This window comes from Macaca thibetana, chromosome 9, assembly GCF_024542745.1.
Source record: "Macaca thibetana thibetana isolate TM-01 chromosome 9, ASM2454274v1, whole genome shotgun sequence".
Classification (NCBI taxonomy): Eukaryota; Metazoa; Chordata; class Mammalia; order Primates; family Cercopithecidae; genus Macaca; species Macaca thibetana.
Window position 1 is genome coordinate 605,573 of NC_065586.1, and position 25,088 is coordinate 630,660.

At 42.6% G+C, this 25,088-nt stretch overlaps 2 protein-coding genes across 6 annotated transcripts in view; both read right to left on the reverse strand.

Moving 5' to 3' along the window:
- The window catches only part of DIP2C (disco interacting protein 2 homolog C), an 840,898-nt gene that overhangs the window by 347,589 nt on the left and 468,221 nt on the right, over positions 1 to 25,088 (reverse strand). The window lies entirely within an intron of this gene.
- Positions 1 to 25,088, reverse strand: part of LARP4B (La ribonucleoprotein 4B) — a 125,685-nt gene that overhangs the window by 42,519 nt on the left and 58,078 nt on the right. For 3 of the 5 annotated variants that reach the window (XM_050805452.1, XM_050805450.1, XM_050805451.1), the window contains exons 4-5: positions 14,876 to 15,023; positions 14,492 to 14,632 (exon numbers count right to left, since the gene is read on the reverse strand). In XM_050805452.1, coding sequence (XP_050661409.1) covers positions 14,492 to 14,632; positions 14,876 to 15,023 — 289 coding nt within the window. Of the gene's footprint in view, positions 1 to 14,491; positions 14,633 to 14,875; positions 15,024 to 20,740; positions 22,938 to 22,962; positions 24,907 to 25,088 lie in introns of those variants that run through there. The other 2 variants (XM_050805448.1, XM_050805449.1) reach the window with 2 other exon arrangements.

Below are 25,088 nucleotides of genomic sequence, written 5' to 3' on the forward strand. Positions count from 1 at the left end.
ATACTTAAAGAAATACAAAAATACTAAGCCCTGAATAAAGTAAAACTCAATCTAACCAAAAATGACCACGCACGCAAAGAAAGCAGCAGGATGGTGTGACCTGTGACAGTGAGAAATATCAACCCACAGACGTCGTCCGGACCTGACACAGACGGTAAAATTAACTGAGAAGGATGGTAAAAGTTACCATAACTGTATTCCATATGTTCACAAAGTCAGGTAAGGACATAAAAGTTACAAAAATAAGAAAGAAAAGAGAAAAAACTTATAGAGATGAAAACTCCCATGTCTGATATTAAAAATACCTGATGAGATTAACAACAGGTTAGGCATTATAGCAGACTTGGGAACCTGAAGACACAGTAACAGAAACTTCCCAAAATCAAACAGAAAATGAGATGCACGACAAGCTCCGAGGATCAGTCAGCTGCGGACAACATTGAGCAGCTCAGCTCCAGTGTAGCATCAGACCCTGGCACAGTCCGCCCCCAACCCAGAGAAATCTACACACGTTAACAGAGAGCACTGGAAACCACCACCACATGGACAAAGAGGTGTGCTTTTTTGCTTGTTATAATTTAAATCTCTTTTAAAAATAACTGACTTTTAAATAAAAATAAAAACAATATATTGTCAGTTTATAACATAAGTAACCGCAAAATGCATGATGACCAAAGCATCCAGGCCACGAGAGCAATGGTGTGCTCTACGTGAAGCAGCACGCAGCTGCTTCACAGGTAGACTGGGTTAGCCGAAGGAAGTGGAACAAGACGCAAAGAAATCACTAAAACAGCAAAACAAAGAAGAAGGCTACTCCACAAGAAAACAGAAAAAGAGGGAAAGAGGAACGAAGAACGGATGGGACAAAAAGAAACAGAACACGCCTAGCACTCAATCTTGGTTTCTGACATCACTCTCCAATGAAGGACCCAGCGCTCCTTGGAGAAATGGCTGATTCTAAGACTGAAGCAAGGAGAAAAAAACAAAACCAAACAAAATAACCACGAAAAGCCCTACGTTGATGGGGCATGTCAAAAGGAGCCAACCAGAACTCCTGATGGCCAAAGCTAGAACAATTTGAGCAACAAAATAAAGCAGTATTAGATTATAACGAAAAGTATAAAACAAACATTCCTGAATCCACACTGCTATAAATAGTTGAATAAGTAAATAAAGGAGAAAAGACAAATCTCCCATACATAAGAATTTTAAATAATTTACGAAGATTCGTGTCCTCATAGAGGGGGACTGTAAATCCCCAATTCCTTGAGTGTGGGCCGTACGCAGCAACTTCCTTCCAAACAGTACAACACAGAAATGGGGAGGGAAAGGGTAACTTCACAGTGAGAAACCCAGTAAACAGCCAGGCGATCAAGATCCACACCAACAGTGATATGTCACGCTGGCAGTGTGCACCTTGACATACGTGATGAAAATGGTGTTTTAACCTCTCAAACCCATTAACACTGCAGCATCACAACGAGAAAACATCCAATTCTAATAGAAAAGGATGCTACAAACCACTTGACTAGTATTCTTCAGAACTATTATATCAAAATTACCACAAACAAGGAAAGCCTGGGAGACTGTTACAGCCAAGAGGAGCCTAAGGAGACATAACAATTAAATATAATGTGGTTCTCAGCTGAGATCTTGAAACAGAAAAAGGACGTCAGGTTACAACGTATCACTACTGGTTCAGTGATGGGGACAAATGCACCATATTAATGTGAGACGTTAATAGTAAGAAAAACTGGGTGCCAGGTGTATGGGAACTGTGTTCAATCGTCTCCATCTGTCTGTAAGTCTAAAACTATTCTAAAACCAACAGCAAGATGAGAGACCTAAACCGAACCAAAGCAATTACCACACTAAATGTTAACATTCTAAATAGAAGACAAAAAAGCAAAACCCAAATGTTATCTTATCTACAACAAATGCACTTTATTAAATACACAAATAGATTAAAGTAAAAAGGATATAAGGTATACCATATTAAGGCTAGTCAAAAGAAACCTGGAGTGGTTACATTAACATGAGACAAAGTAAATTGAGAGCAAATACTATTACTAAAGATAAAGACAGGGATCAATCAATCAAGAGGCCACAAAAATCTTAACAAGTCTTCAAATACATGAAGCAAAAACTGATAAAACTAAAAGGATAGGCCGGGCGCGGTGGCTCAAGCCTATAATCCCAGCACTTTGGGAGGCCGAGACGGGCAGATCACGAGGTCAGGAGATCGAGACCATCCTGGCTAACACAGTGAAACCCCGTCTCTACTAAAAAAGAAATACAAAAAAACTAGCTGGGTGAGGTGGCGGGCGCCTGTAGTCCCAGCTACTCGGGAGGCTGAGGCAGGAGAATGGCGTGAACCCGGGAGGCAGAGCTTGCAGTGAGCTGAGATCTGGCCACTGCACTCCAGCCTGGGCGACAGAGCGAGACTCCGTCTCAAAAAAAAAACCAACCAAACAAACAAAAAAACCCCTAAAAGGATAAACAGACAAATGCATAAATTAATAGAACCTTTCTTTCAATAGCTGACAGAACAATTAGGCAGAAATCAGGAAGCGCATAGTAATCCTGAACACTGTCACTCAACCTGACCTCATTAACACTGACAAAATATTCCCCACAGCAACAGCAAAACACACACTCTTCTCAAGGACAAATGGAATATTTAACAAGACAGCCCATATTTGAAGCCATAAAACAAGACTTAATATATATATATAATATATATATATATAATATATATATAATATAATATATATATATATATATATATATATATTATATTATATATATATATATATTTTTATATATATATATATATATATATATATATATATATATTTTTTTTTTTTTTTTTTTTTTTTGAGACGGAGTCTTGCTCTGTAGCCCGGGCTGGAGTGCAGTGGCCGGATCTCAGCTCACTGCAAGCTCCGCCTCCCGGGTTTAGGCCATTCTCCTGCCTCAGCCTCCGGAGTAGCTGGGACTACAGGCGCCCGCCACCTCACCCGGCTAGTTTTTTGTATTTTTAGTAGAGACGGGGTTTCACCGTGTTAGCCAGGATGGTCTCGATCTCCTGACCTCGTGATCCGCCCGTCTCGGCCTCCCAAAGTGCTGGGATTACAGGCTTGAGCCACCGCGCCCGGCCCAAGACTTAATATATTTAAAGAAATTCAAGTCATACAAAGTATGTTCTTTGACCATAATGAAATTAAACCAGAAATTAATAAAAGCAAGATCCCTGGAAAACCCCCAAATATTTGTAAACTAAATCAAATACCTCTGTATTACCTATGAATCAAAGAAAAAAAAATCAAAAAAGAAATAAAGTATTTGGAAGTAACTGAAAATGAAACAAGGCATCTAAATTCCAGAGATTCTGCTTAAGCACTACTGATGGGGAAAATAGTGAAACTAAATGACTGTATCAGAAAATAAGAAAGGCCTTGTATTAATGAGCTCTGCTTCTACCTTAGGACACAGGAGAAAGGGTAAATTAAACCCAAAGAAATCAGAAGAGAGTACATTACAAACATCAGAAGAAAGACAATTAAATAGGAAAGAGTAAAATAAATGAGAAAAGTTGATAAAATGAAAACACTAACTTTTTTTTTTTTTTGAGATGCAGTTTTGCTCTGTCCCCCATGCTGGAGTGCAATGGTGCGATCCTGGTTCACTGCAACCTTCATCTCCTGGGTTCAAGCAGTAAACTTGCCTCAGCCTCCCAAGTAGCTGGGACCACAGGCGCCCACTACCACACCTGGCTAATTTTTGTATTTTTAGTAGAGATGGGGTTTCACTATGTTGGCCAGGCTGGTCTCGAACTCTTGACCTCAGGTGATCTGCCCGCCTCAGCCTCTCAAAGTGCTGGGACTACAGGCGTGAGCCACCATGACCAACGGAAAACACTTTTTGATAAGGTCAATAAAACTAGCAAACTTCTACCCAGATCGATTGGGGTTATAAAGACGACACAAATGACCAGTAACAGGGATGAGTGATGTAGCATGACTACAGATTTCACAGGTGATAACAGAGTATTATGAGCAACTCTGTGCCGCAAATCCCACAACTCCGATGAAATAGACCAAATCTTTGTAAATACATAAACCAAAGCTCCCTCGAGAAGAAATAAATGGGTAGCACTATGAAAAAAGAAACTGTAGTTGAAAGCTTTCCCACAAATAAAACTCCTGCCCAGGTGGGATGCAGTGGCTCACACTTGTAATCTCAGCACTTGGAGAGGCTGAGGTGAGCGGATCGCTTGAGCTCAGGAGTACAGAGACCAGCCTGGGCAACATGGTGAAACTCCGTCTCTACAGAAAATACAAAAATTAGCCAAGCATCGTGGTGTGCTACTGTAGTCCCAGCTACTTGGGAGGCTAAGGCGGGAGAATCGCCTGAGACCAGGAGGTTGGGACTGAGTGAGCCATGATCATACTACTGTACTCCAACCTGGGTGGCAGACCAAGACTCTGTAAGGAAGGAAGGAAGGAAGGAAGGAAGGAAGGAAGGAAGGAAGGAAGGAAGGAAGGAAGGAAGGAAGGAAGGAAGGAAGGAAGGAAGGAAGGAAGGAAGGAAGGAAGGAAGGAAGAAGGAAGGAAGGAAGGAACGGAAGGAAGGAAGGAAGGAAGGAAGGAAGGAAGGAAGGAAGGAAGGAAGGAAGGAAGGAAGGAAGGAAGGAAGGAAGGAAGGAAGGAAGGACGGAAGGACGGAAGGAAGGAAGGACGGAAGGAAGGAAGGAAGGAAGGAAGGAAGGAAGGAAGGGAAGGAAAGGAAGGAAGGAAGGAAGGAAGGAAGGAAGGAAGGAAGGAAGGAAGGAAGGGAAAAGAAGAAAAAAGGAAAAAGGAAGGAAGGAAGAAGGAAAGGAAGGAAGGAAGGAAGGAAGGAAGGAAGGAAGGAAGGAAGGAGGAAGGAAAGGAAGGAAGGAAAGGAAAAGGAAGGAAGGAAGGAATGAAGGAAGGAAGGAAGGAAGTTACGTGGCTGCCCACATGACTTGTTTCACTTCCTCATATGAGGAAGAAATAATACATAACCTCTCCCAAAAACTTAAATAGAATGAAAAACACTGAAATGAAAACTAGAAACCAAGATCTCAGGTGTGAAAATTCTAAGCAAAGTTTTGGTAAATGGAATCTAATAGTATATCCAAAATACATTGTATCACGATCTACGGAGGTTTAGACCATGAACGTTGGTATCACATTTGAAAAACAATTAATACAATTCATCCTAACACACTAAAAAACAACAAATATATGCCTATCCGCATAGATGACAAATTACAATATTCATTCCTCATAAAAATCTCTCAGCAAACCAGGAAAAGAAGAGCGCCTCGTCCACATGATAAAGGGCACACACCTAAAACCTCCACTAACGTTACACTTAATGGGGAAATACTGAGTGCCTCTCACAAGACCGGGGACAAGCCAAATGTTTGTCCGTTGTTTCCACTTCTGTTCACCTTTGTATTGGAGGGCCTACTAGTACAACGGGGCAGGATAAAGAAATAAAAGGCCTCAAGATTGGAAAGAAAGTAAAACGGTCTTTATTCTATAATAATCCAATCATCTATGTAGAAAATCCAATGTAACCTACAAAAAAGTGCCTAAAACTAGTAAGTGAGCATAACAAAATTTCTGGGTTTGGACTCAGTATATAAAAATTAATGTTTTGATATACTAGTAACCAACAACTGCAAATACTAATTTTAAAAATCACTTACAATAGCACCAAAAAATAAAAAATACGTATAAACAGGATAAAAGATGTAAAAGACCAGTACACTGAAACCCAAAAAATACTTCTCAGAGAAATTAAAGAAGATCTAAACAAGTAAGAGATATATCTTGTTCATGGATATTGTTCAGATGTCAACGTTCTCCAGCTGATCTAGAGATTCAATGAACCCCCAACAGAAATCTCAGCACTTTGTAGATATTAACAACCTCATTCTAATTTGCATGGAAATGCACAGGAACTAGAATTTAAGAAGTAACTCTGAAAAATAAAGTTGGGAGGCTATCACTACCTAATTTCAAGAAGTATTTACAGTCCAGGCATACCTCAGAGATACCATGGGTTCAGTTCCAGAGCACTGCAATCAAGCAAGTCACACAAAATTCTGTTTTCCCAGTGAATATAAAAGTTATGAGTACACTAAACTGTTGTATATTAAATGTGAGATAGCAGTATGTCCTTTAAAAAAAAAAAACAAAACTACAATACCTTCATTTAAAAATACTCTAATGATGGCTGGGCATGCTGGCTCCGGCCTGCAATTCCAGCACTTTGGGAGGCTGAGGCGGGTGGAACACTTGGGGTCAGAAGTTCAAGACCAGCCTGGCTAACATGGCAAAACCCTATCTCTAATAAAAATTTAAAAATTAGCTGGGCATGGTGGCACACGCCTGTAGTCCCAGCTACTTGGGAGGCTGAGGCGCAAGAATCACTTGAACCCCGGAGGCAGAGGCTGCCATGAGCTGTGATCGTGCCACTGCACTCCAGCCTAAATGACGGAGCGAGGTTATGTCCCAATAAAAATAATCTATTGTTGGAAAATGTTAACGATCATCTGAGCCTTCAGCAAATAATAATCTTTTCTGCTGGTCCTGCCTTGATGATGAGGGCTGACTGTTCAGGATAGAGGTTGCTGAAAACTTGGGTGGCTGTGGCAATTTCTTAAGAAAACAGCACTTTCACCAAAGATTTCTCTGCAGCGTGTAATGCTGTTTGATACCATTTTATCAACAGTGGGACTTCTTTAAAAATTAGAGTCACTCTTCTCAAACCCTGCTGCTGCTTTATCAACTAGGTTTATGGAATATTCTAAATCCTTTGCTGTCATTTCAACAATATTCACAGCATCTTCACCAGGAATAGATTCTAACTCAAGAAACCATTTTCTTTGCTCATCCATAAGAAACAAGTTTTACACATTCAAGCTGTACATGAGATTGCAGCAATTCAGTCATATTTTCAGGCTCTACTTCTGATTCCAATTCTCTTCCTATTTCTACTACATCTGCAGTGACTTTCTCCACTGGAGTTGTGAACCCCTCAAAGTCCTCCATGAGGGGTGGAATCAATGTTTCTGGTTAATGTTGACATTTTGACCTTCCGTCATGAACCACAAATGTTCTTAACAGCATCTAGAATGGTGAATCCTTTCCAGAATCCATCAGAGGAACCATGATCTATAGCAGCGAGAGCCTTATGAAATGTATTTTTTAAATAAGAAAATTTGAAAATCACAATGACTCCTTGATCCATGGGCTACAGAACGGTGTTGTGTTAGCAGGCATGAAATCAACATTCGTCTCCTTGTACAACTACCAGTCAGAGCTCTTGGGTGACTAGGTACATTTTCAATGAGAAATTAAAATCTAAAAAATACCTTTTTTTTTTTTTTTTTTCCTGAGCAGTAGGTCTGAACAGTAAGCTTAAAATATTCAGTAAACCATGATGTAAACAGATGTCCTGTCATCCAGGCTTTGTTGTTCCACTTACAGAACACAGGGAGAGCAAATCTAGCATAATTCTTACGGGCCCTAGGATTTTCAGGATGGTAAACGGTAAATGAGCACTGGCCTCAAGTTAAAGTCACCAGCTCCATTAGCCCCTAACAAGAGAGTCGGTTTCTAATGTTGAAACCAGGATTAACTTCTTCTCTTTAGCTATGAAAGTCCTAGATGACATCTCCTCCTAATACAAGGCTATTTTGTCTCCATTGAAAATGTGTCGTTTACTGTAGTCATCTTCATCAATTATCTTACCCAGATCTTCCAGATAACTTGCTGTTTCACCTTGCATTTTTATGTTATGGAGACTGCTTCTTTTCTTTAACTTCATGAACTAACCTCTATGAGCTTCAAACTTTTCTTCTGCAGCTTCCTCACCTCTCAGCCTTCACGGAACTGAAGAGTTAGGGTCTTGCTCTGGATTAGGCTTTGGCTTAAGAGAATGTTGTGACTGATTTTTCTATCCAGATCAAAGTTTCTCCACCTCAGCAAAAAGGCTGTTTTGCTTTCTTATCATTTCTGGGTTCACTGGAGGGGCACTTAATTTCCTTCAATGGCTTTTCCTTTGCGTTTACAGCTTGGCTGACTGTTTGGCTCCAGAGACCTAGTTTTCGGCCTATCTCAGCCTTTGACATGCCTTGCTCACTAGCTTAATCATTTCTAGTTTTTGATTAAAATTGAGATAAGTAAAACTCTTCCTTTCACTGGAAACCTTAGAGGAGGGAATGTAGGGTTATTAACCGCCTAATTTCAATACTGTCATGTCTCAGGGAACAGGAAGGCCCAAGCAAAGAGAGAGAGAGACAAGGGAACAGTCAGTTAGTGGAGCAGTCGGGACACGCACATCATTCATAGATTAAGTTTGCCATCTTAAAAGGCGTGGCTCCGTTCAAGCCTGTAATCCCAGCACTTTGGGAGGCCGAGACGGGCGGATCACGAGGTCAGGAGATCGAGACCATCCTGGCTAACATGGTGAAACCCCATCTCTAAAAAAAAAAAATACAAAAAATTAGCCGGGCGTGGTGGCGGCGCCTGTGGTCCCAGCTGCTTGGGAGGCTGAGGCAGGAGAATGGCGGGAACCCGGGAGGCAGAGCTTGCAGTGAGCCGAGATCGCGCCACTGCACTCCAGCCTGGGAGACAGTGAGTCTCAAAAAAAAAAAAAAAAAAAAAGGCATGGCTCCTGGCGCCCCAAAACCAAAACAATGGCAGTAGTACAAAACACCAAAGATTACCGATCACCATTAGCATTAATAATAATGAAAACGCGCCGGGCACGGTGGCTCAAGCCTGTAATCCCAGCACTTTGGGAGGCCGAGACGGGCGGATCACGAGGTCAGGAGATCGAGACCATCCTGGCTAACACGGTGAAACCCCGTCTCTACTAAAAAATACAAAAAACTAGCCGGGCGCGGTGGCGGGCGCCTGTAGTCCCAGCTACTCGGGAGGCTGAGGTGGGAGAATGGCGTGAACCCGGGAGGCGGAGCTTGCAGTGAGCTGAGATCCGGCCACTGCACTCCAGCCTGGGCGGCAGAGCGAGACTCCGTCTCAAAAAAAAAAAAAAAAAAAAAAAAAAAAAAAAAAAAAAATAATAATAATGAAAACGCTTAAAATACTGTGAGAATTACAAAAATGTGACACAGAGACATGAAGTGAATACCATGCTATTGGAAAAATGGTGCCAATTACTTGCTTGATGCAGGGTTGCCAAAAATCTTCAATTTATAAAGAACATGGTAGCTGCAAAGCACAATGAAGAGAAGCACAATAAAGCAAGCTATGCCGACAAGCCAAGCAGTGCACTACTGGGGTCAGAGCGCGCCAGCGCATCGATGGCACAGAAGAGACAGTCCAAAAATAGACCCAGACCCACACGGGCAAATGACTTCCCAACAAAGGTGCAAAGGCAGCGCTGGTGGAGAGAAGCCTTTCAACAAACAGCCGCAGATTCCTACACGCAAAATGAAAATAACTTTCATCCATATTTCATACGTTATACAAAAACTAACCTAAAATGGACCTAGAAATGTAAAATCTAAAGCAATTAAACTTATAGGAGGAATATAAACCAATAGGAAGAACCATAAAAGAAAAAAATGATAAACTTGATTATATAAGAAATTTTTAAACTGTTTTTCAAAAATACTCTTAGGAGAACAAAGTATATTGCATATCTGGACTTATATCCAAAACATAGAAATAACTATCAAAAGTGAATAATAAAACAACCCAGTAAGAAAATGCACACACGGACACAACATCAAGTAAGATACATGCATTACCAAAAAATGCTGCAAGTGAGAGCCTGGAAGTTATTACTCTGGTCTGACAAGTAAAAAATCTAAAAAAACAGAACAACTAACAACGCTTCTTAGATCCTAAGTAAGGTCACAAGGCAAACAACTGCTGCCATATCGGACAGATGAATAGAGAAGCGATCACAACGTATGGAGCAGAAACTTTTGCAGGAACCAGGGCGAGGACAGAAAACATTGCCCTGGAACTGATGAACTACTGGATGCTCAGGGTGACCAAGTCTGAGAGTTAAAAACTGCAGGGAGTCCCAGTCATTGGCGGGTAAGGGGGTCCTGCACTTCTGTGAGTTATACTTTCTGGAGCTCAACCAGGTCCTCATAGTGAATATGAGAGAAAAATCCCTTTGTGCTTCTGGCAGGGGTAGGAGTAAAGTAACCATTTTGAAAAATACCAGAGCACTCTGTTCTTCTTAACAAGGTCTGCCCTCAGGAAAGACAGTTTAACCAGAGTCCAACTTGCTGGGGTTTAGTCAGAGCAGAACATACCTAGAGGAAGGGAAATACCTAGCTGCTGCCTCCTCTAGCCATCCCGCCCCATCTAAGAGGGGTGGAAAAAAGAGAAGCTCCTGTGAGCTTCACAGTCCAGGCCCGGGCTCACTACAGACTGAGACTCCCAGGCCTCCTGTGGAAGGCGTCCCCTGCCCACACATCACCCTACAGCACTGAAGGTGTAGTCACCACAGTGCCTTCCACCCAGCACACCACAGCTGGTTCTCGAGAAAGTTACAAGGCATACAAAAGGCCAAAAACACAATGTCAAGACAGAGCAAGCATTAGAACCAGGCATGACAGGGATGTTAGAATTATGAGACAGGGAATTTAAAAGAACTAGGATAAGATGCTAAGGGCTCAAATGGATAAAGGAGACAGCAGGTAAGAACAGGTGGGCAAGGCAAGCAGAAAGATGGAAATCCCAAAGGAAAAAAAAGAAGTGTGACAGATCAAAACTACTGTAACAAATGTAGACTGCCTTTGATGGGCTATTAGGAGACTGGACATGGATGAGGACATATCAACAGAAACCTCTGTTGGGCCTCAGAAAACAATACCCCAAAATGAAGGTCTCAGAAACAAAAGTTTTCTGGGGTCTTGTTTTAGGTGCTTGAGACTTGAACTGTGACCGAGTGGGAGCACTCTGGTCTCCACCATCAGGGGAGACACGATTTTCAGTTCAGGTCAGGTGGCCGGTCTGAAAACAGGAACCCAAGACTTTTTGTTCTGCACACGTCAAGCGCTCGGGAGTTTGTCTTAATAAGAGGTCCCGTGTGTAAGGGGCTTTTGTCATCTCAGCTCCTGCTGCCTGGTTAGCTTGTCTCAACAAGAGTCTTTGCTAATTGAGCCCATTCCTGACCGTGAATGTTTTACGGGGGATATCTTTGGAATTGCTTCTTCTATGTCCTCTCCAGGATCTATCCTGGACTTTCCATCAAGAGGTTATTGGATTGAGTCACTACTGGAATAAATACACCACTGAAGATTCTAAATGTCAATGGCCAAAAGATGGACGCTTTAAATCAGAATTGTAAATCTTAAACAGGATTTTAGAAATCTCATCCTAAACAACTGATAAAAACATCAAGAACAAAAAGGGTGCTTGGCATCACTAACCACTAGGAAACACAAGCCCATTTCTAGAAAGACCCAGCAGTGCCATGGTTAGCCTTAAACATTCTCTTTAAAATTAAAGAGCAAAAATCTGACCTAAAACAAAATTAAAAAGAAATAAGTTACCAAGCCATAAAGACGTGGAGGAAGCTTAAATGTATGTTACTAAATGAAAGAAACCAATCTGAGAAGGCGACATCCTGCAGGATTCCAACCCTATGACATTCTGAAAAAGGTAAAACTATGGAGACAGTGAAAAAACCAATGGTTGCCAGGGGTTGGGGTAGGGAGGGGTGAGTAGGCAAAACACAGTATGACTTTTAGGGCAGGGAAACTACTCTCTCTGATGCTACAATGGAGGGTACATGTCATTATACATTTCTCCAAACCCACAGAACATACACCACCAAGAGTGAGCCCTCATGTAAACTGTAGACTGCAGGTGATGGTGATGTGTCAATACAGGATCATCAGTGATAACACAGGCGCCCTCTAGTGAGGGATTGTGGACAGCGGAGGAGGCCACGCACGGGTGGGGTGGGGGAGTGATGTGCCAGTAGAGGATCAGTGATAACGCAGGCACCCTCTGGTGAGGGAATGTGGACAGCGGAGGAGGCCATGCACGGGTGGGGGGTGGGGGGGAGGGGAGCATATGGGAGATCTCTATGCCTTCCACTCAAATTTGCTGTGAACCTGAAAAGTGCTCTAAAAAAATAGTCTTTTTTTAAAAAGATGTTTTGATACTAGTCCTTAGGGAAATATAAGGGGCATAAGGGTCATAAGGATGTGGTGCTTTAATCTACTACTGGTTGAGAATAGAAAATGGTACCACCACTTTGGAAAACTGCTTTACCATTTCTTAAAAGGATAAACATGCCTACGAGATGATCCAGCTACTCCATTCCAAGGTATTTTACCCAAGAGAAATGAAAACATAAGTTTATATGAAATCTTGCTGACAAATGTTCACTTTTATAAATACTTTATTTATTGGTAAAGCCACATTTTGAAAACAATCCCCAAATCCATGAATAGGGGAGCGGAAAAACAAACTGTGATATATCCATATCATGAATACTTCTCAGCAATAAAAATAAATGATTAATTCATGTTACAACATGAATCAATCTCAAAAATAGTAACTTAAGTCAGACAAAAACAGTACACACTGTCAAATTCTATCAACGTCTGTTGTCCAGCAACTTGTGGGGCTGACGCTGGAGGATCTCTGGAGCCCAGGAGTTCAATTTTTTTTTTTTTTTTTAAGAGAAAAAAATCTACAAAATGCAAACTGACATACAGTGATAGAAAACAGACCACTGGTTCCCTGGAGAAAGGAGAGGGCACAGGAAGCTCTTCCTGGTGATTGGGATGTTCATGACCTTGACTGTGATAAGGATTTTACAGGTACAGAACAACTTATCAAACTGGGTGGACAAAGCAAAGAGGAATGAAAGAGGTAACAAATCAGTAATGTATTATTTCCTCAATTCTCCTTAAGCTATGGAAAATCTGGGGTATACCTGAACTATATGATGTTTATTGTACATCGGTTATGCCTCACTAATGCTTTATAGGAGTGAGGGAAGGAGTTGTGGGAGGGAGATGAAGGAGGAAGACAGAGCAGAAGGTATTCTTTTTCTTCTTTTGAAAATAGTTTTAAATACCCCCTTTAAAAAGAATCACCTTCTTTTGAAATTAAACTTTCCAGAATATACTTTAACGTGCTGTTATTTCACTTTTGATAATGTTCCCTATCTCCTATCTTCAGACAGATTTTAACTTGTTATTTCACTTTTGGTAACATTATTTATCTGCCATCTTCAGGCAGATTTTCACATGTTATTTCACTGTTGATAACATTACCCATCTTCCATCCTCAAGACAAATCTTCACATCTATCTACCTCCTATCTATCTTCCATTTTCTGTATAAATTCTGACCCCAGTTCAAGATGAGGTCATTTCAATTTAGTCTGAAACTTAAATTGTTTATTTTGAACCCCTTTTACTTCCTGCCATTAGGATTCTCACTCCTTCAATGTATAATGCCCTTTTATCTTCTGTAAAAATCTGTTTTAATGATGAGGATTCCTTTCCTTTGCCATCTTAAATTCAACGGACTCTAACATGACTCCAATTTATCCCAATGTTCTGCCATTCCCAAGTCACTAACCAGTTATTGGTAAATTAACAAGGGGGATATAATCAAATTAATTGCTGAATACCGGCACTTCCTCAGATTTAGAAAACTGCTCATATAGACAGGAAATTCACTTTAAGCAAATTCAAGATGGCAAATTTATATTTACAAGAAACAAACATGGCTTAATTTTTGTGCCTTTATAAATACTTCATTCATTTTACCAAACAATTATTATTTAAAGCAACAAGCTCCACTGAAGTTTTTAAAAAAACAAAACAAAACAAAAAACTGTCACAGAACATCTACATACTCATTTTCCCTCTTAAGTGACAGTTTCTGATTTTGACAGTCTTAAGCCAACGAAATCATTCTGCATGGCTGTGCCTTACAGCATTGAGGTCTGGCCTCTCTGGCCCTGCCCAGTACATTCCCTGGTCACTGCGATAACGAAATGTCCATGGCAAGTGGGGTGGGGGGAGGGGACAGGGACTGGTTAAGAACAATTGTGGTAATAAAAATGAAAACATGGGAGGCCGAGGCGGGTGGATCATGAAGTCAGATCGAGACCATCCTGGCTAACATGGTGAAACCCCATCTCTACTAAAAAAATTTTTTAGTGATCCGGCCGCCTCAGCCTCCCAAAGTGCTGGGATGACAGGCGTGAGCCACCGTGCCCAGCCCAGGTTTCATCTTTTGAGACCTTACATGCTCCATGGCACCCTCCCTAAACAAGGACTCTCATCTTCTCTGCATCCACATAAGAGTGAGTTTAAAGTAGAATTAAAAGGAGGCAAAGAAAGACACATTGTTCAGAGACTGTTAATATGCTAAATAAAAAAAATACATAAAGCAGACCATAATCCCTGGGAAAATGAACCCATAAGATATGTTTACCTGTCTCGCTATTTTCAGGCAGAGAGTCATATTCCGAGGGACCCAGAGCGAGCGCGTTCATGTCTGCTGGGTCCGACTCCTGCGGGTCTGGCAATGCTGCATTCTCATGGCTCTGGTCACCATCACCACTGGCATCCGATCCTACAGTTAGGAGTTTACCCCAAGGCAGGGTTAGAAGCATAACTTTCTCTTAGAACAAAGCTTACACTTGCAGTTACTCAACTTCTTTAACTGAATTGTAAAAGACCTCTGGACTCCCAAGCACTGCCACATACCATGACACAGTTGTGAATGAACAACAACATCTTAAAGACAGATTAAAATGGCAACAAAAGCACAGGCCTGAAAGCCGGGGGCTGCACACCACAGCCATGCTCAACCTACCCTGTGGGCCACGGTCTGCGTGGTGGCCAGCCGCCTCCTCCCATGCGGCACTCACACCGTCAGCAGCACTGCTTGCTTCCAGATGTAACACAGGAGCCCCCCACACTTCTGCATTAGGGTTCAGCTCTGAAACCTTAGTTGCTGGTACCTAGGAAGAAATAGGAGACAGACATTTGTATACAAATGTCAACCAAATACAATTTTACTCCTTAATGCAGAGTTAAGGGACATCTGATACAGGCTCCAAAGGCTCAGCCTATGTATTTACACACACCTTTGGGATGAAATCAGGTTCAAAATTTAAAAAAAAAGAAAATGCAGTCAGGATTCCATCAAATTCCCCCCAAGTTTTAAGTTCCTCCTCCCAAGACCAAGGCTTGCAGAGATGGGGAAGGACAGGCCTGCCACCAAAAGATTCAGTATTTCACAAACTGTACCTGAGGAATAGCTGGTGACTTCCTAGACTCCTAATAAAATCAAATTCAGGGTTTTTCAAACTTGAATACAATGTAGATGAATAAAATTCTACACAGAAAGCTTAAAAAAGTCAGCAGTGCATGGTGGCTCATGCCTGTAAACCCAGCACTTTGGGAGGCCAAAGCGGGCGGATCATCTGAGGCCAGGAGTTCATGACCAGCCTGGGCAACATGGCTCTACTAAAAATACAAAATTAGCCAGCGGTGGTGGCGCGTGCCTGTAATCCCAGCTACTTGAGAGGCTGAGGCAAGAGAATCACTTGAACTCAGGAGGCGGGGGTTATAGGGAGCTGAGATCGCACCATTGCACTCCAACCTGGGCGACAGAGCAGAACTCCATCTCTAAAACAAAAAAAAGAAAGAAAGCTTCAAAAAGTCACATAAACAAAAGGTATAGAAAATGAAAATTGCTCCTAAGAACAAAGGTGTTCTAATAGGTCTGTCAGGGATACTGTAGGATAAGAAAGCTCAGGCATCCTTTGAGGAAGAAGATAAAATATCTCACATTTTTCACAGAACTACCTGTTCCCATTCCCAATACAGCTTCAGTATCACCTTGATAGAGAATCCACAGGTGACCACGAGGCTGCTAGTCCAGTGTTCCGGACAATGGGCTCTCAGATCACTGGGGCTGAGGCCAAAGCTGTCATGGACAGCTGTGAACATGGGCTAAACCTCACCTGGAAGACAGAACAACTCCCGCCATCAACATGATGCCTGGCACATACCAAGCTCATCGGTCATCATGACAGTCACGCATCCCCAATTAGTCCGACAGGGCAGTCCTCTACTCAAAACCCTCCTGCATCAGCTTGGCTCATTTGGAGTAAAAGACGAAGTTCCCACTGCAGTCACAGAGCCCTCCTGTGCTCACTGCTCCCTGGCCTTGTCCACTTCCAAGCACACTGACCTCCTTGCTGTCTCTAGGCACACTGGCACTTTTGCTCTTCCCATCCGTCTGTCCAGAACATCCTGCCAAGAGACCGGGGACTGGTGGTCCTTCTTGACATAGAGTATAAACCCACAACAGTCCCCCACCATGTGGATACTCCCTACTCCCTGCTTTTTCTGATACAAGCCTTTCTTATGCTTACACACCTTGAAGCACTCCCCTGAAGTCTAAAGAAAAGTCAAATGTCCAAACACACAATCCTTCAACAAACTTACACATTATTTGCCTTTTCAAATGTACCACACACCTTCACACCACAGTGCAGGAAGTCAAAGTTTCTGGAGGAAGGGACAGGTCCCTGCTACCCGGTGCCCCTTGGACCCAGGCTGCAAGCTGGGAGCAGTTACACTGCGCTACCCCAGCATGAAGCATAGACACACCAGTTTCTGTGGCCCAGAACACAGGAGAAGGGCTGGGAAGCACCACCATGGGCCGTCAAGAAAACAATGGGTGCATTAACAGTTTTTAAAAGACAGAATAAATCCACATTGGCTCAGGTCATGAGGCTGGTAGGAAAAAACATAAAACTATTTCTGAAACTGAGAGAAGGCGGCTGATGTGGTTAAACTTATGGTATACACTTTGTTCGTTCCTGCTCCTCCAGTCACTGGACCACCAATGAGCATCATGCCCATAAAACCAAATGCTTCAATGAGGACCTATCTGGAATTCTTTTTCCTTTTTTTTTAAGTACTGGTGATAGGGCAAATAATTGGGTTCCTTCAAGAATATTATAATCAAGAAACACCAATTCTTCAATTTTCCCTCTTGCATTACATCTAAATTTCATTTTTGGCCTCTGCTTCTGCACAGTGTTACTTGCACTCTTCTCTCTCATTAACCCATCTGTCCAACAAGTGCCTCCGACATGTTCACCAGCATGCTTGTGCCAGGCACAGCGCTGAGCTGGCAGGTGTGATGGTGAAGGAAACAGACAAGAGCTCATGGAGCTACATGAGGGGGCAGGAGACAGCCACAGGTCACCCACAACACTGGCTCTGGCAGCATTCACACCTTTCCGCCTGTTCTGTTGTCTTTGTCAATTCATTTCTCTATTCTCTTTCCTACTCTAATACTTCCATACATCGCCTTTCCTAATTAGACCCAGTCTCTTTTCACCACCACCACCACACAATCCAGTTTTCCGGCCTTGGTTCCATTCCATCCACTTAGCTGGCTCCCCTCAGCTCATGCACATACTACACGTGCTTTAAATTCCCAACACTAACTAATAGTAACCTTCTCTATTATTAGCACCTTTTGCAGTTGACTGTCCTTCAGTACCAAAATATATTTTGTAGTTTATTAATACAGACCAACAGCACTTTGAAAGCAGTGACAGCATGGCTGTTGGGGCCCCCATGGCCCTCATGCTCCTCCCATTCCAGGGTGGCAGTCACCATGGGCATTCCGTTCACTATAGTACTGCTGATAGCTAGCACAGTCCCGAATTCAGTAGGGAGGTGCTCAAGATAAATGAGGAATGAATCAATGTTTAATAAATAACATAAATTTACATTTTCCACTAGTTGACAACTTCTGCAAGGTTTTACGCCACAAATGACTAGGACTCTACCCTTACCCAGTGACCGCCTCTTAGTGAAGAAGTCCAAACCAAGTGCACGCAGTTAGGAAATGTTCAATCGATCCTGTGACCGAAGAGATGTGACCAGGAGCGAAAGAATGAAGACGTCTTTTAAGGCTTAATGACATTCAAGGATCTACCGTGTGCTGAGCACATTCTACGCACTTCCTTGTACTGAATCAGAACAAGTCTTGGAGGCAGTTATTAACTGGACTCATTTCACAAATGAAAAAACCAAAGCAGAGAAAGGTTAAGTAACTTGCCCATAAAAACGATGGTTAATTAGAAAGTTAGATTCTAAGCAATTGTGTTCAGCAAAATACAACATTCACCAAGAGTTCATTAATTTATAATTTACAAGAGAAATAGTTTGTATTAAACAAAGATCTGAATCTCCTACTATTTCTATAAAATATGGCTATTCTCTTGCAGTCATATGGAACTCGAAATGGTTATCAAGAACTCCAGCGTCGGGCCGGGTGTGGTGGCTCATGCCTGTAATCCCAGCATGTTGGGAGGCCAAGATGGGCAGATCACTTGAGGTCAGGAGTTCAAGGCCAGGCTGGCCAACATGGTGAAACCCCGTCTCTACTAAAAATACAAAATTAGCTAGGTGTGGTGGCACACACCTGTAATCCCAGCTACTCAGGAGGTTGAGGCAGGAGAATCATTTGAACTTAGGAGGCGGAGGTTGCAGTGAGCCGAGATGGCACACCTGCACTCCAGCCTGGGCGACAGAGCAAGACTCCATCCTTTAAATAAATAAATAAACAAACAAACTCCAGTGTCGTCTGCTTGACTATAAGTCTTATTTTTTCCATTAAAAATGTATGGCCAAGCAATGGTTATTAAAACCACAGGTAAGCAGACCTTAACAGCCACATTCCAAAGTGAACATGCCTGAGTTCAGATGCTTAAATAAACCCTTCTACCCCACCCACCCTGTGAGAAACACTAGGCTCCACTTTGAAAAATAACATATCAACTAATAAGTTTGTATACTATGGACATGAGACACAACAGTCTCTCCGACAAGTTACTGAGTAGGAACCAGAGTGACTAATACTGGAGAAGGGGGACTGGCCAATGAGGCATAGAAAGCAGGTGAGAGACGGGGGAAAGAAACGCTCCTAGAGATGCACTAAAAAGTTTAGTAATTCAGGGCAATTTGCTGACTCCGGAACCATACAAGGCTCTACCTCCAGTTCTTCGTTTGTGAAATGGAGTAACAATTGTTATATTAAGATTTGCTACAAAAAAAGACACCTGTAACAGCACTTTGAAAACTGAAGTTCTGAAAGGCAAGGCACCATCGTTAAATGTGGTAATGCCTCATATTAGAATACTGTTTGGGAATACCTCATAATGGAAAAGCTAATTTAAAACTGGAAGCACACCTCTCACTTAGGCATCATTTATGCTCTGTGTTGACATCTGAGGCAGTGACACTGGTAACCAACTGAAAATTACGTCACTTCTGTAAAAGATTAACTGCAGATTATCTTAAAGATGTAGTTTTATACTGTTTTGCCTCCACAACCATTTAAGGAGCAAAACTAATGAATTTGAACATAACTCTCTCCAGAAAAACTCCCAATGTGGGCATGGAAGTAAAAGAGGTTGATAGATCATTCCTTACGTTATAGAAGGGGATTTCTACTTGTTTATTTCCATACAGTAAGTGTTGACATTTAAGCCATCTTTATCTCCTTAATATCAATACTTTTTCTTGCTTCATTGCCCACAAAAATCACAAATAAACCACTGGCTGAATAATGAGATCTTGCTACTCTGAGTATGTGCTTTCAATCACACTGCTTCAATAAATGTCTGTTTTGTGAGCAAAACTAATTTCCTGTTGTTGAATGTTGCCATTTATTACAGAATTTCTAGAAAGATGTTCAAATTAGCTGCCCATAGAATCATTTGCTAAGCTTCTTCCAAACCAGAGGGGCAGCCCCATCTTGGGGTTCTGAAAAAGAAAGAACTCCACAACGATTGTAACTGCAAGAAGACAGAACCAAGATTTTATAGCCAGTTAAAAGCAGCAAATTCTACCTGCCTCAGACACATACAAAGATATCAGGAAGCACAGATTTTTAGATAAGTTTGTCTTTTGCAGTGTGACTTACACCTTCAATGGGCTCACAGGCTTACTAAATCAACTACACTGCCCACGAGATAAGATGCCCTCAAAGGGCTCTGACTGCACTGCGGCCAGGAAGACAGAAGAGCTGGCAAAATTCACAGACAGAAAAAAGTCAACACAGAGCTGTGTAGGACAACTAGCAGGGCATGCTTTAGTGCTAACAAGAGTTTGCACACAAACTCTGGCTTAAGTACACCAAACAAGAATTCATATTCTCCAATTTGGAAATCATTGTTAGAGTAATTCACAGCCATATATAAGCATTCAAACAACTACCCACTGTTTAGAATAAATCTTTATTAATTTTAAGTTAAAAACAATTAAAATGGGCTGGCCTGGTGGCTCATGCCTGTAATGTCAGCACTTTGGGAGGCTGAGGCGGGTGGATCTCCTGAGGTCAGGAGTTCAAAACCAGCCTGGCCAACATAGCGAAATCCCGTCTTTAAAAATACAAAAATTAGCCAGGCGTAGTAGCACATGCCTGTAATCCCAATTACTCGGGAGGTTGAGTCACGAAAATTACTTGAACCCGGCAATCACTTGAACTTGGGAGGTGGAGGCTGTAGTGAGCCGAGATCGCGCCACTCGACCTGGGTGACAGAGTCAGACTCTGTCTCAAAAAATAAATAAAAGTAATTTAAAAATTAAAATGTATAGCCTAGATTACTGCAGCACAACAGTAAAACAGAGAAAAAATACTTACGAACTGTCCGTCTCTATCATGCCATCCCCAAATAACACCATCCTCTGACACCGGTAGCTGAGGAGTGTTTTCTGAAAACGAAGCAATATCCAAGCCCTGTGGCTTGTGGTGTAGATCCTCACTAAATACTGTTTCACCTTCTAGTGCACCTTTTGTGACTGTATTAGTCCAGAGATAACGCACTTGATACCCACCACAACCACTGGCCAGTCTTTCAGAAAATACTGGATTTCCTAACCCTCCCACTGGGTAATAAGAAAATTCACTCAAAAAACAGGAGACTCCTTCTGGGACACTCTGCCAATTCACTTTTGAGGGATGTTCAGATCCATTTAGGATACTTTCTGTGAGTGATGAAATGTGGCCACTACTTGGTACGACAGTGTCTTTGTTGTCCACGGGGACAGCGGGAATCCCCTGGGCCGCATTGCAGGGGGCAGCTGTGTATCTGTCCACTAGGGCAGGATCAACACCAACCAAAAAGAAATGCCCACTGGAAGTGTCACGTGACTCTATTTTCTCAAAACTCACCTTAGCATTTCCCATAAAACCCATTTCACCATTTAAAGTTGACTGTTTAAGAGTGGACTTGGTGTTTCCTTCTTTGAAACGGTGTGCACGTTCATTTGTCCCATATGGACCCAGGTGGTCAATAATTTTGGGATCAATACTATCTTTCTCCAAATAAAGTCTCTCTTCCTCCTCTTTACGTGTTAGTTTTGGTCTACTCAACCCTGATGTATTAGGACCAAAGACACCAGGAGCGTCTTCAATTGATTCACAGTAAATTCCCTTCCATTTTGCGCTTTTACCACTACTAACAGAATTCTCTACTATTTCTGACTTCTGTATAACTGGATTAAAACTCGGACTAAACGGTGGTATAACATTAAGACCATTATATTTGCAGTTGTATACTCGGTGTGTTTCATAATTTTTTTCTATTTGATTAGTTTCAAAATCAGCGTTCTCCGCTGTACTAGAACTAACGCAGGAGAGTATATCCTGACGTGGCACTGCCTCATATCTTTGTGTGCCTGTTTCCCCCTCACAGGTTGTTTTAGAATCTGACTTGACAGTCTCTATGTCATCTTCAGTTGTCTCTCTATACTTTGCTTGCAGTGATTCTTTTTCACCACTTTCTAACCTTTGAGGGTCACTCAGCTGGTCTTGTGACACACTGAATGAACTCTTCACACATATTTCACCCTCTGTTTTGTCACCTGGGCTTGTTTCCCTCTCTTCTTCCTCTGCGCAGGTGAAAACAAATATGGAGGAAATACAGTTACTGTGAAGAGATCTGGAGTGACTGGGAGACTTGCCATTGGGTGGCACTCCTTGTGCCATGCTAGGCTTTAGGCCGTCTGTCCTCTGCACCATCCCCTCCGTGTCCACCAAACGCTTCATACAAGTTTGGTCACAGGTCTGTGTTGCAGCCTCATCTACGTGACACCAAGATTTCGATTCAAAAGCCCTTACACCATGACCCTCAGCCTTCAAAACGCCAATTCTGTCCTCTTCTTGGTAAAAGGAACTATTTTCAGATTGCAGAGACATCTCTCCTCTGTCTGGCAGCAGGGAACTTCTGGCCTCCAGGCTGCAGTCCCCTCTGCGCTGCGCCTTCCTGACTAGCCCGGGAACAGGTTCCAGCTCCCAGCAGTCATCAAGCTGGCTTGGGGCTGCTTCTCTTGAATTAGCATGACCTGAGAGACACCCACTTCCAAATCTCACTGCAGTGATAGGCCTCTTGGGACTTAAATCAATTCTATCTAGACCAACAGGAAGGATACTATCTGATTTGCTAACATCCAAGTGGAAATCATCATTGTCGCTTAGTGGTGTGATAGAGTGATTTTCTCTCTCCTTTTTAGAATGTAAACTCTGGTCGGCAATAACTGTTACCACCTCCGGGTCATTACACCCTGCAACATATGCAGTGTCAGTACAGAAACCACCAGGTGGATGTGCAGTATCAGTACAGAAGCTACCAGGTAGATGTGCAGTGTCAGTATGGAAGCTACCAGGTGGACGTGCGGTGTCAGTACGGAAGCTACCAGGTGGACGTGCGGTGTCAGTACGGAAGCTACCAGGTGGGTGTGCGGTATCAGTATGGAAGCTACCAGGTGGATGTGCGGTGTCAGTAAGGAAGCTACCAGGTGGGTGTGCGGTGTCAGTAAGGAAGCTACCAGGTGGGTGTGCGGTGTCAAGAAGGAAGCTACCAGGTGGATGTGCAGTGTCAGGAAGGAAGCTACCAGGTGGGTCTGCGGTGTCAGGCAGAAAGCTACCAGGTGGGTCTGCGGTGTCAGGCAGAAAGCTACCAGGTGGGTCTGCGGTGTCAGGCAGAAAGCTACCAGGTGGGTGTGCGGTGTCAGTAACGAAGCTATCAGGTGGATGTGCGGTGTCAGGAAGGAAGCTACCAGGTGGATGATCCATCTCACTACCTACTCCTGAGTTATGGCTCTCACTTTCTTCCAGAAGGACACACGCGTGTCTTAGTGAGTCACTGTCCATGTTGTTATTTAATTCAGGGAGTAAGTCAATATTATGTAGTGCACTACTTTCTGCATAATTTTTAGGGAATTCAGTGCAAGCTTCGGCCTGTAAAGCCTCCACCTGCGTGTTACCAGCGTTTGCTTCACAAGGTGCATGGCTGAACGCCACAGGCTCAGGGCAAGGCTTGGTTTTCCCACTGCATTCCCCTGTCCTTTCACCTGGACCCAGCGTGTCCCAAGGTGAGAGTCCTTCCTGCCGTGGCTCTGGCTCGCTGGCCCCTGACACGGCACGCAGCGCTGAAGGCACAGCAGAGCAACACTCTAGTCTTGTAGCTACTCTGTCTGCCCAGGTGCCCAGCTCCTCTGCTACGCTTGGGCAGGCAGAGTCGGCAACACAAATGCTGTGAAACTCGCACTCTCTTGAATCCTGACATTGCTGATGATCAATACCAACAGAGTTTCCATCTTTCTTCTCCCGATCGGATGGGTCAAAAGACTTACGCTCATCACCGCTACTGAGGTGAACGCTGACCACCATTTCTTTCTCTACTAAAGAGTTTTTACAAGTAGCTGGATAACAGTGCAGATGGCCACTCACATAGGTTTCCTCCTGCAGGCCTCGGTCAGAAGGCAGGGGCACACATGAGAAAGGCTCCTCATCTTCATAACAACCTTGTCGGCTGCCGTTACCCACACACGGTAGATCACAGACCCCCTCAGAATTCTGCTCATTAACAACAATATCTAAATTCTTGTCACTCTCATCCAAGTTATCATACCTTGTTAAGAATGTATATATAAAAGAGGAAAGAGGGTTCAATAACTGCTTGGGTCTATGACCCTGTTTGTGCCCAGACCCTGAGAAAATCCTTGTCCGCGCGCTAATGCCAGCTGCACTGCTGGCTCCACTGCCAAAAATGTGAACCTCCTCACCTTCAGGGGTATCAAATAATGAAGATAAAGTTTTACTTATCTTGTTTTCTGGTTCCTTCTCCTCCACAGATTTTTGTAACAGGCCAGTTTTTTCACTGTCATTGTCACTACTTAGTTCTTTGCTGAAGCAACAGCCCATGTTTGAGAGCTCACAAGCATACGACACGCGTGCCGATCCCGAGCCTCCACAGACGCACCTCACGCTAACACTAACTTGCTATAATTTCTGAGGAGAAGCCAACACCCAGAGAACAAAAATAACCCCTTGCACAGCGGTCACATGTTCCTGCCACTCAAACCCCAATCCTAATGACAACAGAGCCCGATTGACAGCCAGCATATTCCATGTGCCCAATTCCAAACAGGACCAGGATCCAAAAGCTCAGAACAGCAGCAAGAACGCTGCATTGTGTTTTTTCTTATTCTCATAAACTCAACAAAACATAACTTTAAATGTTATCCCAGCCAGAAAGATTTCAGGCTTCTGGTTTTTCTACAGTGTTCCAGTATTTCCCAAATTATATTTCATGGGATGGTGTTAACTAAATAAAATAGTTCATAAATTCCCCCAAAGGAAAACTGTATCAGAATTTTGCTCCGTAAAATATATAGCTCCTTACAGTTGTATTTAATTTTCTAAATTTACGAAATGATGTCTGAAATAAATAGCAATTTTAAAAAGGTGAAAAAAATCAAAGGAGAGGAAAAAATAAATAGCAATAAAAAATAGTGTCTGTAGGAATCAAGAAATTATTACTAATTATGTCAGGTGTGAAAATGGAATGATGTTAGAGATGCATGCTGAAGTATTTGGGGCAAGGCGATACATTATCTACAACTTGCTTTAAAATACCCTAGCAAATACAGTAAATATATACACACATATATAAAAGTTAAAACAGTCATGTGCATAGGGGGAGGAA